Below are 15,214 nucleotides of genomic sequence, written 5' to 3'. Positions count from 1 at the left end.
ACTGGGGGAAGGGCACAGTTAAATCATAAAAGTAAGTAGTAGAAAACTTTTAAAAATATTTTGAGCCTTAGCTGGTTTGGCTCAGTGGGTAAAACGTCGGCCTGAGGACTGAAGGGTTCTGGGTTCTATTCCAGTCAAGGGCACATGTCCGGGTTGAGGGCTCAATCCCCAGTGAGGGACGTGCAAGAGGCAGCCAATCAATGATTCCCTATCATCATTGATGTTTCTCTCTCTCTCCCTCTCCCTTCCTCTCTGAAATCAATAAAAATGTATTAACAAAGTATTTTGAGTTTCATAACTAGTAATGAAAAGCCAACCATAATAATACTTTGTTCCAGATGTTATACCTTCTGGCTGATAAGAACAAAAAATAATGTACACCTGCCCTCCCAGTGTGGCTCACTTGGTTAAGCATCATCCCATGCACCTAGAGGTCACCTGTTTGATTCCAAGTCAAGGCACATGCCCAGGTTGTGGTCTTGATCCCCAGTAGGGGGACATGTCGGAGATAGCTGCTCTCATATCAATGTTTCTTTCTTCCTCTCCCTCCCTTCCTCTCAAGATCTATAAAAACATATTTTTTTAAAAAGGAGAAGTAATGTACACATAAGTTTCATAAAAAGGAAAATATATTTGTATTTTATTCTGTTTTTGTTTTGTATTTTAATTGAGAATTTTATCTTTTACAGATTGAGGCTCTTATTCTCCAGCTCTGCAGCATTTGCAAAGTTTGAGATAACGTTGTCTCTCTCAGCACATTATCCATCTGTCCTATTACCTTTCTCCATTAAAAATCACCTTGGAAACATCAGGTGAGTGAAGGGCCAGCAGGATAGCACTTTCAACTACTGTTTTACCTTTGTTATATTATTTGAAAGATTCTTCACAGTGGTCACCAAATGATAGACCATGATGAGAATCAAATATTACTGCTCTCTGAATTCATTTTGAGGAATTTGTTCTTTTAAGGTCAGTGACATTCACTGCTATGTCCAGAGGCTGCTGGAGACCACTGGTCTGTTTTTTCATACTGGATTCACTTTTTTAACCCTCTTACCTAAAATAAGAATTAAGGAAAAAATCCTGCATAAGGGTAGCCCAGGTCATATATGAACACCTTTTATGCTCTTAAAACAGAATAATCATTTGAAAAGCTGTGAAGTCATAATGCTTTTCTGAATTAGCCTGTAGAGCAAGACCTAAAAATATTTCATTTCTACTATATACTGTGTGACTTTTTAGATACACTGCTGACAGATATAAAAATGGCAGAATTTAGAATGTGTGCACCTCAAATCCATCAGCAAATACCAACAGTCCAACAGTTTAGATTTTTATAGCCAGAGAAAACAGCTAGGCCAAGATAACTTATAATTGCATTCAGAATTGTTTCTTAGGCTTTGTTTTTAGACCTTCAGTTCAAACTGAATAGTTTAATTATTTCCAGAAATGTCTATTTGTGCTTCCTGGGATTCAGAGACTAATCCAAAAAAACACAAAAAACAGGAGTTCCACTGAAATGGATATAAGTGTAAGTTTCCAGAAAATTTAATTAACCTTTTGTTCTTTCCAGCCATGATGACATTTCCGGCCTTCTATCTAAAGTGCCACTGGAGAACGACTACCTAAAGAATGTAGTCAAGCAAATTCACCGAGATCTGCTTCAGGGCTGCAGTTTCCACCAGTAGAACCTTGGACCACAGCTGTAACAACCAAGCACAGTACACTTAATAATAACTTACGTTAGAGTCTCCATTGATGTTTAATCTTCCTCTGCAGGTCCTAGAAAGAAGCCTAGTAAAATTCCTTCTGATGGTTTTCTGTTAATTGTAGGGTTAGTTAACAACTTGCTTATTTTTCTACTAAAAGTTTAAGTGGTAGAAAGTATAATTTTGTAGGGAAAGATCATTGATTTTGGCCCAGTGTATATATGTAAATATATTAATATTGATTTTGTGTTTGTGATATAGTAAGGAGATACATAGAAATACCCAGTGAGGTTTAGAGTGATACCATAAGGCATTTTCCAAGTTTTTGAAGGTTGCTTTACAGTGATATTCTCAACTCCTCTTATTAAATAATTACACTTTAAATAACAGAACACCAAAAGAGTAGTTTTTTTTTGTCAAATTCTGGCAATAGTAATGAATTTACTATAGGCATTGGTTTCTGAAGCTATACCTTTCTTAATATAAAAAAGTAAAAATATCCATTTGTATTGATTGAGCATTATTATCTGTGATGATATAAACAAATAGAAAAGACTTTTACCCAAACTTTAGTCAAATCCTAATCATGACCATTTTTGTTTATATTTAATTCTAAACTAAAATATATTAGCTTTTTTTTTTTATATTAGCATTTTTAAACTAATTCATCTTATTATTTTACTTTATACTTGAAGATCAGGTTAAAGTCCTGTGTTTCCCTCTTGGTTTGGTTTGAACTTCTGAGTTATTAGTCAAAAGATTACATGGTCTTTTAAGCTTTAAAAGTCCACAAAACTCATTTGTCATACAAGCCAAGATGCAGATGTTCCCTATTTCCATGACCTTGAAAACTTTTAAAGTTACCAATATGATCTGTTTCCTATGTAACTTAAATTACTTTTCTTACTGGAGTTGTTTTGTTTTTGTTCTGTAAGCCTACAAGTAGAAGTTTGTTTCATGCATTTTGGTAACCTGGAATTATCAGTTCCAAAATGATTTGGCTTGTAATGATGATTTCTGCTTTCGTGTGTTCGGAGTACATAATTGTAATATTTACTTAGTAATTTGATTTTTTTTCAAAGTATTGCCTATTTTTAAAATTCTTGGAAGTTTTCCTTTACTGATTGGAAGCAGATTATTTTTTGCACTATTAAAATAAGTTTATTATGTGAAATATTTTTTAAGCCGTGTCTCCTTATGAATTGAGAGTGTTTTTGCTATGTATCCAAAAGACCTCTGAAGGTATGACAAAGAAAACTCCCTCTAGGTGTATCAGGATGATGCTCTAACCAATTGAGCTACCCAGCCAGGACTAGTATATTTTTTTTCTTTATTTTTTAAAATATATTTTTATTGATTTCAGAGAGGAAGGGAGAGGGAGAGAGAGTTAGAAACATCAATAATAAGAGAGACTTATTGATCACCTGACTCCTACACCCCTTTTCCCCCTACTGGGATCAAGCCCTTGAGTAGATACGAACCCCGGGACCCTTCAGTCCACAGGCTGATGCTCTAGCCACTGAACCAAACTAGCTAGGGCTAATATTCTTATTTTTAAAAATGTTTAATCTCAGTCTAATTATGAGGAAGTAACTAAATCTAGATTGTGGGACATTTTCTAGAAACCTGGCTTGGACTCTTCAAAAATGTCAATGTTATGAAATCAAAACAAAAAAAAAAGGGGGTGGGGGGGAGACACTCTCCCAGATTACAGGAGACTAAAGAGACAAAAAACAAAACAAAAACCAACAATGCTTAATCCTTGATTGAATTCTGTATTAAGAAAACAACATATGCCGAAACCGGTTTGGCTCAGTGGTAGAGCTTCGGTCTGCGGACTGAAAGGTCCCAGGTTCGATTCCGGTCAAGGGGATGTACATTGGTTGCAGGCACATCCCCGGTAGGGGGTGTGCAAGAGGCAGCTGGTCGATGTTTCTCTCTCATCGACGTTTCTAGCTCTGTATCCCTCTCTCCCTTCCTCTTTGTAAAAAATCAATAAAAATATATTAAAACAAAAAAAAGAAAAAAAGAAAAAAAAAGAAAACAACATATAGCCCTAGCTGGTCCCAGGTTCAATTCTGGTCATGAGCATATGCCCGGGGTTGTGATCTTGATCCCAAGTAGGGGGCATGCAGGAGGCAGCTGATCAATGATTCTCATCATTGATGTTTCTATCTCTCTCTCCCTCTCCCTTTCTCTCTGAAATCAACAAAAATATATTTTGAAAGAGAAAACCTATAAAGGATATTTTAGGGATACTTGGAAATTTTAATATAAACTATATATTAGATAATATTCTTTTATTTTTCAAGTTAATGGAAAGAAGTCTTTATTAAGTAACTTTTTTTTTCTTATATTTTTATTGATTTTTAGAGAGTAAGGAAGAGGGGGGGAGAGAGAGAGAGAAAAATCAATGATGAGAGAGAACCATCGATCAGTTGCCTCCTGCACGTCACTCACTGGGGATTGAGCCCGCAACCCAGGCACGTGTCCTTGACCGGAACCAAACCCGGGACCCCCCAGTCTGCAGGCCGACGCTCTATCCATTGAGCCAAACCAGCCAGGGCTATTAAATAACTTTTATTTATTTTAAAATATATTTTCTTGATTTTTTTTTTACAGAGGGGAAGGGAGAAGAGAGAGTTAGAAACATCGATGAGAGAGAAACATCGATCAGCTGCCTCCTGCACACCTTCTACTGGGGTGCATGTACGCAACCAAGGCACATGCCCTTGACCAGAATTGAACCTGTGACCGCTCAGTCTGCAGGCCAATGCTCTATCTACTGAGCCAAACCAGTTTCGGCTTAAGTAACTTTTAATATCAGAAAAATAAAACTCTTATAATTCTCTTTACAGCATATATGTGATATCAGGGCTTGGCCATCTTAAGTTAAAGGCCCTTCATCATAAAATATATGGTTTTAAATTTGACTCAAATTGAATTTATAATCCCTATGACTTCCCTACATAATATATAACAGAAGTAAAATTAGCAAATACTAAACTATATTGATAATTTATCATTCTTAGTTTGTGGTTTTAGGAACAGTACATGCACCTAATATCTCGATTCCTTGGCTTATTAGTTGCAGTGTACAATGTAACAAAATACAAAATACATGCTTGGTGAACATTCCTTCATGTCTACAGGACGGTGCTAAGGATTATGTTTCAATACTGACATCTAACTATCCTACAAGCAATTAGCATTACATCATAATATGCCATCAAGGCAATTTTTTTATACTGAAAAAAGTCAAAATAAAAACTTATTTGCAAACTTTTTACAAAATGTAACTCTTCAAGTAAAAAAATAAAATAAAATTTGCTCATGTACTATTCAATACACATAGGATACATTATATTCTTATGTTAGTGTTTAATTCCTGGGTGGGATAATAGTATTATGGTTCTATGGGAGAATGACCTTATTAGGATATAATGTCTACAACTTAATATGTGTATATGAGAGAGAGAAAAATGGGAAAAAGTAAATATAGCAAAATGTTAACAATTGATGAATCTAGGTAATTGGTACATAGGTGTTTAATTGCACCATTCTTTCAACATTTCTGTAGGCTTTATTTTTTTCAAAATAAAAAATTGGTTTGCCCGAGACCGGTTTGGCTCAATGGATAGAGCGTCAGCTTGGGGACTGAAGGGTCCCGGGTTCGATTCCGGTCAAGGGCATATCCCCAGTAGGGAGTGTGCAAGAGGCAGCTGATCCATGACTCTGTCTCATTGATGTTTCTAACTCTATCTCTCTCCCTTCCTCTCTGTAAAAAATCAATAAAATATATTTTTTTAAAAAATTGGTTTGCTTGGTGACTAAGTATCTAGAGATAGTATAATTCTGAGATTTCATTCAGGCTTTGGGGAAGCCTCATGAACCACTACTGTAGTTGTTTTTAGGCCAAATTTAATTTCTTTCTCTCCTAGGCTATACCAAGTTCTTGCTCTGATGTTCCCCAATCCTTTGAAATTTTTCCAAAAGGAAGAGTGTTTATTATCTTCGTTTTTAAAATAAGACCTAAGTCTGGGTTAGTTTTTGAGTGGGTAACACATTCCCATGATCCAGAATTCACAAAGTACCAAGTAAAACGGCGGACATCCCTTCAGGACCAGGACCCAAACTTTTTTACGGTATTTCAGTGAGATTTAATGGCTGACTAGTACCATGCTAATTAGACCAGACAGCCAGACAACCTTCCAGACGACCTTCCAGATGAAGCTGGGGCTGCAGGGGCTGAGGCAGCCGCCGAGGCTGCAAGGGCCGAGTCCCTTGTACAAATTTCATGCCTCGGGCCTCCAGTTGGTTAATAAAATACAGATTTCAGGTGTACAATTCTATAATTCATCATCTGTGTATTGTGTTTTCACCACCCAAAATCAAGTCTCCTTCCATCACCATTTATGACCCCTTTGCCTTTTATTCCCCCACCCCCCACTTTTGTAATTTTAATAGATATCACCAAATTGCCCTCTAAAATAGTCATATAAGTTTTACTAGCAATGAGTGCCTGGTTCCTTCCCCACACGTACTAATACAGTACATTTTAAACTTTTTTTTTTTTTTTTTTTTAGTCAAGCAAGGTCTTCCTTTACTTTCGTTAAACAAGGTCCGGAAGGAAGGATAGTGCAAACACTCAGTAGAAAAGTTGCAATTAAGAAACGTACATTCACATGGAACATGTCAGCCCGTTCACCGGTTTTCCAAATAAAAACAGGACAGAGTACCGACGCCCGGTCTCAGGGGGCCGTCTGGAGGAGACTGGCCGCTCGTGTGCAGGGGACGTAGAAATAGACCCGTGTTGATCGTACAAGCCCACTCAGTCCTGTGGGGGGACGGCCCGGGGGGCCCGTGCCCTGGGGGACGGCCCGGGGGGCGTGGCCGTCCCTAAGCGAGGGCTCCGTGTGCGCGGTGGTGTGCATCCGTGTGCTGGGGGCGGGTGTGCATCCGTGTGCTGGGGGCGGGTGTGCGGGCCCCGCTCAGGCTCGGACCGCCCTGCGGGGACTCCCGGGGGGAAGCCCTGGGGGACGCTGCGGCCGGCCAGCAGGTGGCCCGGGGCGGTGCCCTCGCGGTGCATGCTGGGTGATTCCAAACCAAACTAAATCACACACACGGGGACTTCACGCATGCGACCGCGTGCGAATGGCTTGGGTGTCACGGGGAGGACGGCAGCACCGCTCCTCCCTGCGTGCGGGACGGCGCAGGGAGCGAGGCTCCCGCGGGGGGGGGGGGGCTCCCTCTGTTCCTGGCCGGACGGGGCTGGTCCCCTGAGACTGTGCTTCGGGCTGGGGCTGCTGGTGGAGGAGACGTTCTGTGCCGGCGGCCTTTTTAAAAAGTTTTTTATTGATTGATTTTAGAGAGAGAAAGGAATGGAGAGGAAGCTAGACAGAAAAAAGTATCGATTTATTGTTCCACTTAGTTCTGCATTCTTTGGTTGCTTCTTGTGTGTGCTCTGACTGGAGATTGAACCTGCAACTTGGTGTATCACAAACTTGGTATATCTAACCAATTGAGCTACCTGACCAGGACCCCAAACTTTTTTATGGTATTTCAGTGTGATTTTAATTTGCATTTCTCTTATTACATGTGAGGTTGAGATTCTTCATATATATATATCAGAGAAATTTTTAAAAGTTGATTTTAGAGAGAGAAAGGAAGGGAGAAACATCAATTTGTTGTTCCACTTATGTTTTAAAAATAACATTTTTATTTTCTTTTTTAAATACATATATTTTTATTGATTTCAGAGAAGAAAGGAGGGAGAGAAAGAAATATCAATGATGAGGTAGAATCATTGATTAGCTGCTTCCTGCACGCTCCACACTGGTAATCGAGCCAGCAACCCAGGCCTGTGTCCTCACTGTAGATTGAACCGTGATCTCCTGTTTCATAGGTTGATGCTCAACCACTGCCACACCAGCTAGGTAGTTCACTTATTTATGCATTCATTAGTTGCTTCTATGTGCCCTGACTAGGAATCTAACCCACAACATTAGCACATCATGACAATTCTCTAAACAACTGAGTTACCCAACCAAGGCCTTATCAGAGCAATTTTTATCTCCTCTGTGTACTGCAAGCATGTCAAACTCGCAGCCCACAATAAATATTTTTGTAGCCCAGCTAATATAAGTATGTAAGAAACGTTTTAATGAAAATGTTGTAGCCTTAGCTGGTTTGGCTTAGTGGATAGAGCATCGGCCTGCAGACTAAAGGGTCCCAGGTTTGATTCTGACCAAGGACACATGCCCAGGTTGTGGGCTCAATCCACCCCAGTGGGGGATCTGCAGGAGGCAGCCAATCGATGTTTCTATCTCTCTAGTTCTCTCCCTTCCTCTCTGAAATCAATATATTTTTTTTTAATTTTGTAACAATTTTTACAATATGCTGTTATGCATATTATTAATAACAAACTACGACGTACGCTAATGACTGATTACTACAATCGTGTTGCATTCATTTCCCTTACACACCTTACCTGGAGGCGCACCATTTCTCTTCACTAATACTAGCAGTGAATATTAGCAGCCCATTGCCACATTATTAGTGTTGGATTGACTGGTATGCGCAACAGGAAATATTTCACTTTCGGAGAACAAAAAAATAGGTTTATTTGCATTACACTTATTAATTTGTGCAGTTCAGTGTCTGGTATGTTAATGTTCAAGAAAAAAATTTTAAAATATATTTTATTGATTTTTCACAGAGAGGAAGAGAGAAGGATAAAGAGTCAGAAACATCGATGAGAAACATCGATTAGCTGCCTCCTGCACACCTCTCACTGGGGATGTGCCCGCAACCAAGGTACTTGCCCCCAACCGGAATCGAACCTGGGACCCTTCAGTTCCCAGGTCGACTCTCTATTCACTGAGCCAATCCGGTTCCGGCAGAAAATATTAATTTTTTTTTTAATATATTTTATTGATTTTTCACAGAGAGGAAGAGAGAGGGATTGAGAGTTAGAAACGTTGATGAGAATCATCGACCAGCTGCCTCTTGCACACCCCATACTGGAGATGTGCCCGCATCTAAGGTACATGCCCAAACCCGGAATTGAACCCAGGACCTTTCAGTCTGCAGGCCAACGCTCTATCCACTGAGCCAAACCGGTGCCGGCAGAAAATATTAATTTTTATTAGAATGTTCTATTATGTTAACGATTACTCATTTATGTCAGTCCTTTGAATTCAGCATTTCTCTAACGAAATAAACATATGTTTCTATGAAAATTGAAGCTTCTGTTTTTTTGTAGCCCACATAAACTTAAATCTTGTTTATTTGGCCAATATTAGCCTTTGAGTTTGACATACTTGGTGTACTGTCTGTTGATAACCTTTGTGTAGGAAGCGGTTATAGGGTTAAGCCTCAGACTGACCTGCTGGCAAAGTCGCAAACAAGTCCCAGCTTGGAGGGCACAGTCCTCTAAGCATAATTAAGCTTGATCTTGTAACTGCTTCCTAGATCTTTCCTGGGTAGCTAATGGGCTGTGGAGGGGCAGCAAGTGCTGCCAAAACAAGTGAAACTTAGAACAACATTGTAAATTACCTTGTTTGTCCCTGATTATAAATAAAGCACCAGCTTTGCAGTCTGGATCTGTTCTGTGGCCTCAGCCAGGCACAGAAGATCCACCTAGACCCAGCTTATTCTCTTTGTCTATCATTTCTCCATCCTTCGTCACCCCGGTCAGGCTCGCCGAACCCTTAGCTGTGCTGGTGCAGCATATCTTTGCTCGTTTTTCTGATTTATCTTTCTCACAGATTTGTAGGATTTCCTTTCATATAAGAAATAACTTTTTATGAGAAAGGTTGCCACATTTCCCCCAGTTTTAAAAAAAATACATTTTATTGATTTTTTACAGAGAGGAAGGGAGGGAGATAGAGAGCTAGAAACATCGATGAGAGAGAAACATCGACCAGCTGCCTCTTGCACCCCCTACCGGGGATGTGCCCGCAACCAATGTACATGCCCTTGACAGGAATCGAACCTGGGACCTTCCAGTTTGCAGACCGACGCTCTACCACTGAGCCAAACCAGTTTCGGCCCCAGTTTGTTGTTTTATTGACTCTACTTATGATGGGGTTTGTCATTAAGAATTTTAAAGATATATAGTCAAATGTATTAATATTTTCTTTTATAGCTTTAAGGGTTTGTGTCATATTTAGATTTTCCCCATTGTAAGATCCATGGTTTCTCATAGAACTTTGTTAATCCTCACTTAAGGATATTTTTCCATTGATTTTTTAAAATATATTTTATTGATTTTTTCACAGAGAAGAGGAGGAATAGAGAGCTAGAAACATCGATGAGAGAGAAACATCGATCAGCTGCCTCCTGCACACCCCCTACTGGGGATGTGCCCGCAACCAATGTACATGCCCTTGACCAGAATCGAACCTGAGACCTTTCAGTCCTCAGGCCGATGCTCTATCCACTGAGCCATACCAGTTTTGGCTGTTACTGGTTTTCCTGAAAGAGTTTCTAATGTTTTACCAGTAAGCAGATGATGGCAGCTTATATGGAGTGCCTGTATTCTTGATCATGTTTAGGAAACATAGTTATCTTTTTCCTCTTCATCAGAAATTTATGTTGAATTTTATTGAATGATTTTAAAAATGACAAAATTAACTATATTATTTTGTCTCTTTGATCTGTTAATATTAATAAAAGACTTCCTAATATGGAATCATCCTTGCACTACTCAAAAAGATTACTTGGACACTGGGTTTCTCTTTCTGAATTTCTCTTTAAATGTTCCTGACTGACTATGCTGATGAGATTATTTTTCTTCAGACAAAAAAATTAGGCTTCTGCTACTTGAGTTTTGGTCTTATCAGAGGTTGCCTCCCTGAGATTTCAGGCAGGTCATTTAGGTTATAATTAAGGATATATCAAAAAATGTTTCAATTATACATTTATATGAATACTAGAAACCCAGTGCACAAAATTCGTGCATGGGGGCTGGGGTTCTCCTCAGCCCAGCCTGCACCCTCTGCAATCCGGGACCCCTTGGGGGATGTTCCTGAGATCAGGCCTAAACCAGCAGTCAGATATCCCTCTCACAATCCAGGACTGCTGGCTCCTAACTGCTCACCTGCTTGTCAACCTGATCACCCCTAACTGAACCACCTCTGCTTGCCCTCCTGATCACACCTAACTACAACCTCCCCCCGCCGCCGCCGCCAACCTGGCTGCACCTGTCTACCCGGCAGCCTGGTTGCTCCCAACTGCCCCCCCTGCTGGCTTGGTTGCCCCCAATTGCCCCCCCCCCCCCTCCACACTGGCCTGGTCACCCCATGCAGTCTGCTGTTTGGTCGTTTGGTTGCCCCTCACTAACCTCCCTGCTGGCCTGGTTGCCCCACACAGTCTGCTGTTTGGTTGTTACTGTTACTGTGATGGTGGCCCAGAAAATTTGCATATTCCTCTATTGTTAGTATAGCTATTCATGAATTACTAATTTAACCACTAGTGAGAAATCTAGTTTGTCTTATTCTCTAGTTCTTAGTGGGTTGTCTGGAGGAAGGGAAGAGAAAACTGTTCAAATTGGTTTAAGCAGGGGGGAAAAAGGGAGATTTATTGGAGTGTAGGGCCATATTGACCTGAAGAGCAGTTAGTGCTTTTGGGTTCATAATAAATTGGAAGAGATCTAGAAAGCAGTTAGAATTCAAAACTGTTTGTCTCAGACTCTTTCCCACTTGCTAAGTCTCTCAGTTTCCTTTTTTAATATATATATATATATATATATATATATATATATATATATATTATTGATTTTTTTACAGAGAGCAAGGGAGAGGGATAGAGAGTTAGAAACATCCATGCGAAACATCAATCAGCTGCCTCCTGCACACTCCCCACTAGGTATGTATATGTCTTTGACTGGAATTGAACCCAGGACCCTTGAGTCCCGCAGGCTGAAGCTCTATCCACTGAGTCAAACCAGTTAGGGCTCATTTTCCTTTTTTAAGTGATTGTTTGAGAGAGAGAGAGAAACATCTATTTGTTGCTCCACTCATTCATTTATTCATTGGTTGACTCTTGTATGTGTCCTGACCTTGGATGGAAATCTCAACCTTGAGGTATTAAGTAATGCTATCAGGCCAGGGCAATCTCTCAATTTCTTAATCTTTCTGCAGATGAGATTTCTCTCATTTAACATCCACAAAGCCACAGAAATTTAAGTAAAGGTCAAAGAAATGTGACTTCACTCAGCAGGGGTATGGGGGGGAGGAGAGGAGGGATATGGATTTGCAGATGCTCTGAGGAATATATGTGAAGAATGGGAGGTAAATATGGGTGTCTTTGGTATGGAAGGCAGCTCATTATCACCCCAGGTACTATCTATAATTACTAAGTTAGGTTGGTTGTACTTCAGAAAGCTTCCTGAATCTGTTGTCATTGCTCTAACACAAGCCTTCATCTCTTGCCTGAAATACTCCAAGAGCTTCCTAACAGCTTTTGCTCTTGACTCTCTCTCCTGAAATTTATCCTGCAATGACACAAGATAATGGTGTGAGGATTAAGTGAAAGTTTTATGAACTTTTAAACCACTTCATAAATGTAGTGGTGGGGAAACAGATCTAACCATATGACTCGTCTGCTTAAAATAATTTCAGTGATTTCCTCATTACCTAGATAAAAACTGAAGACTATACATGCTCTTAAGCCTCTTCATAGCCTGAACTAAATGAAATGTAACTCTCCAGTCTCAGAACCTCTTATGACATGTTCCTTTCATCAGACAATATTGTTCCTTGACCATGTGAAATTTCCACGTCCATAATGCTCTTATTTGCTTGTCTTCCAGCGCTGCTTCTTAGCCGGGGAACCCCTATTCACACTTTAAAATCTTAATAATAGATTAAACTTTCCAGTAAAACATAAGGTTTACCTTCAAGATCAATGCCTCCCTTCCTTTCTTCCTCTGCAGTCCTGCAAATCTTCAGCATAGCTTTTTTTTTTTTTTTTTTTTTTTTTTTTATCCCCTCCCCGTGCTCGATTTCCAGGTTTCTCCACCTACTCTGCCTTCCTCAGCTCCCCCACCTCCAGAGACCTGGAAAACGCCTGGCTCCCGGAATTTGAGTCAGAGAGGCCCAGCGCTACTACCTAAAGCACCAACACCTCACGTTTAGATTCTTAGGAAGTTGCTCTAAGGGGCCAGGCTATTTCCAGAAGAGGCGGAGGATACGCTTCCGCCCAGACCGCGGGCGGTGCATACTGGGAGATGTAGTTTCTAGCTGACCCCATTCCTCTTGAGAGTTGTAATCCTCAATCTGATAATGAGAAGGCGGCAACTCCCAAGTTTTGAGTTCGTTTTAAAGGATAAAAGGAAGAGGGCAATACATAGCATTAAGCAAGGCCAAGTTCCGCGGCCTCGTCACGAGCTCGCGAGCAGCGGCGGTCCAGGCTGGAAGGCGGACAGAGGAGGCGGGGAGACGTGACGTTGACGCGGGCGTGACCCTGTCCGGAGGGTTTGGCGGGATTTACGAAACCGCCGGGGCAAGCGCGCACCGGGACTGGCGCCTGAGGCCTGAGGGGAGCAGGGGGTCCCGGGCGCGTGGGTGAGAGCTGAAACTCGTTGGAGTTGTGTGCAGGAGGTCGGACGGAGCGGAGGAGGAGAGAAGTGAGGCCCAGCGAGGGCGTCTGGAGTCCGTCCCGGGGCGGCGCGGCCGGGCAGCGGCCGGAGGCCGGAGGTCGGAGCGCTGCAGCCCCGGTGAGTGTCGGGTGTGGACGGGCGCCCTTTCCTGCGCCAGCTTCTTCCCCGCCATAGCCAGGCTGGGACCCGGCTCCCCACCGGCTTCGGGCTCTCCGCCCAAAGTGAGGCGGACATGCCCGGGCAGACCGACTCGCGGAGCTCGCTGCGGCGGAAGCAGCGGACGGGTCTGTGGAGCTGGGCGGAGCCTGCCTGAGGCCTCCATGGCCAGCGCCCGTTCCCCGGCGGGGAGCCGAGGGCACAGACCCAGTCACAGCTGCTTCCTGTTAGAGCCGGGGCTTCCGGACTTCTGGCAGCCCTCTGGCCGTTATACCGTGCTTTGCTTACTCCAGTTGTCAAAAAGATACTTTCATTTCTAATCGGAAGACCGTTCACGGGATGCGTAGGGAATGATCTGTGTGTGTGTTTTAAACTTCTAAAGTGAAGTAAGTGTAGCCCTGGCCGGATCGTCCTGTTGGTTAGAGCGACGTCCAGATACAGGTTATGGGGTTGATTCAGGTCTGGGCGCATAGAAGCAAGTCGAACCACAAATCAGTAGGTATTTCCCTCCCTCTCTCCCTCTGGACCTGATAATCACTATAATCACCACTCAAGTAAAAAAAATAGAATGCTGTCCGCACCTCGGAAACCTCCCTGTGCCTCTCGTCTAATTCTCTCCCCTCTTCTCTCCAAAGGCAACCACCATTAATTTCTAAGACACAGACTAATTTTGCCTGTTTCTGAATTTTATATAAGCGTGTGTGTGTTAATTGATGAGTTTCTTTGTCCCAAACTGTCGACAGATGCTGGGAAGCAAGATTCTTTAAGTAATATATGTTTTAATGTCTGACTTTAGGTTCACACATGTCTTTGCATATAGCAGTAGTTCTTTATTGTTGCTATATGGTATTGTACTCATGATGGACGTTTGGATTGTTTCTGTTTTTTGACTTGTATGAGAAAGGCTGCTGAAAGCATTCCTGTATACCTCTTGGTGTACACGTGTATGCTTTTCAGTAGGTTAATAATATAAAGTAGTGAAATTCCTGGGTCATAGCATTTGTCTGTTTCAGCTTTCACATTTAATGTGTTTTCCAAAGTTGTACCATTTTATACTAGAAACAGTACAGCAGTGAGTGAGTGTTTAGTTGTTCCACATGCTTGCCAACACGATATTGTCAATATTTTTAATTTTAGCTACTCTGGTGGGCATATAGTAATATCTCATTTTAACTATCCTGACTATTAATGAGGCTGGACTTATGTTTATATATTTATTAGACATTTTGATATCTTTTAGTGTGAAGTGCTTGTTCAAATTTCTTGCCTATTTTTCTTTTGAATTGCCTTCCGTGCTGATTTGGAGGAGTTTTTTCCTATATAGTTTTGTTATCAACCCTTAGTTGTGCATGTGGTAAATATTTCTTCCCTTCGCTGTAGTTTTACTTTTCATTCTCCTAATGGTCTCTTTTAATGGGTTTTAAGTTTGAATATAGTCCAGTTTTTCAACATTTTCCTTTTAGCTTATTGCTTTATGTATACCATTCAATAAGTCTTCTCTATCCCAAAGTCATGAAGATTTTCACCGATATTCTAAAAGCTTTGTTTTACCTCTTACATTTAGATCTATAATCTCTAAATTGGAAACATTTTTTTTCCTGTTGTTTTTCTTACTGGATAAGGCTATCCAGTTAACTCAGCACTATTTATTGAAAAGACAATCCTTTCCTAGTTACTTGCAGTGCCATCTTTTTCATAAATTATTAAGGAAGAGATTTAAATCGCATTCAGGTGATTTTGATAT

General features: G+C 41.1%; 2 protein-coding genes across 5 annotated transcripts in view; both read left to right on the top strand.

Annotated features, from left to right (window-relative positions):
- The window catches only part of KNL1 (kinetochore scaffold 1), a 57,178-nt gene extending 54,295 nt beyond the window's left edge, over nt 1-2,883 (top strand). Inside the window, exons 25-26 of the mRNA XM_084904417.1 lie at nt 690-812; nt 1,574-2,883. Of these exons, the coding sequence (XP_084760543.1) occupies nt 690-812; nt 1,574-1,688 (238 nt within the window). The 3' untranslated portion in view covers nt 1,689-2,883. The remainder of the gene's footprint in view (nt 1-689; nt 813-1,573) is intronic.
- Nucleotides 1-15,214, top strand: part of RAD51 (RAD51 recombinase) — a 139,556-nt gene that overhangs the window by 100,032 nt on the left and 24,310 nt on the right. Inside the window, exon 1 of one of the 4 annotated variants that reach the window (XM_084904877.1) lies at nt 13,190-13,431. The exons of 1 other annotated variant lie outside the window; for it this stretch is intronic. The gene's annotated coding sequence lies outside the window, so the exon portion shown is untranslated. Of the gene's footprint in view, nt 1-13,189; nt 13,432-13,604; nt 13,970-15,214 lie in introns of those variants that run through there. 2 more of the 4 variants (XM_084904878.1, XM_084904880.1) reach the window with 2 other exon arrangements.

Source organism: Pipistrellus hanaki (assembly GCF_964339955.1).
Source record: "Pipistrellus hanaki genome assembly, chromosome: 1".
Taxonomy (NCBI): domain Eukaryota; kingdom Metazoa; phylum Chordata; class Mammalia; order Chiroptera; family Vespertilionidae; genus Pipistrellus; species Pipistrellus hanaki.
Note: the sequence above shows the minus strand (reverse complement) of the source record. Positions and strands in the feature narration are given on the sequence as shown.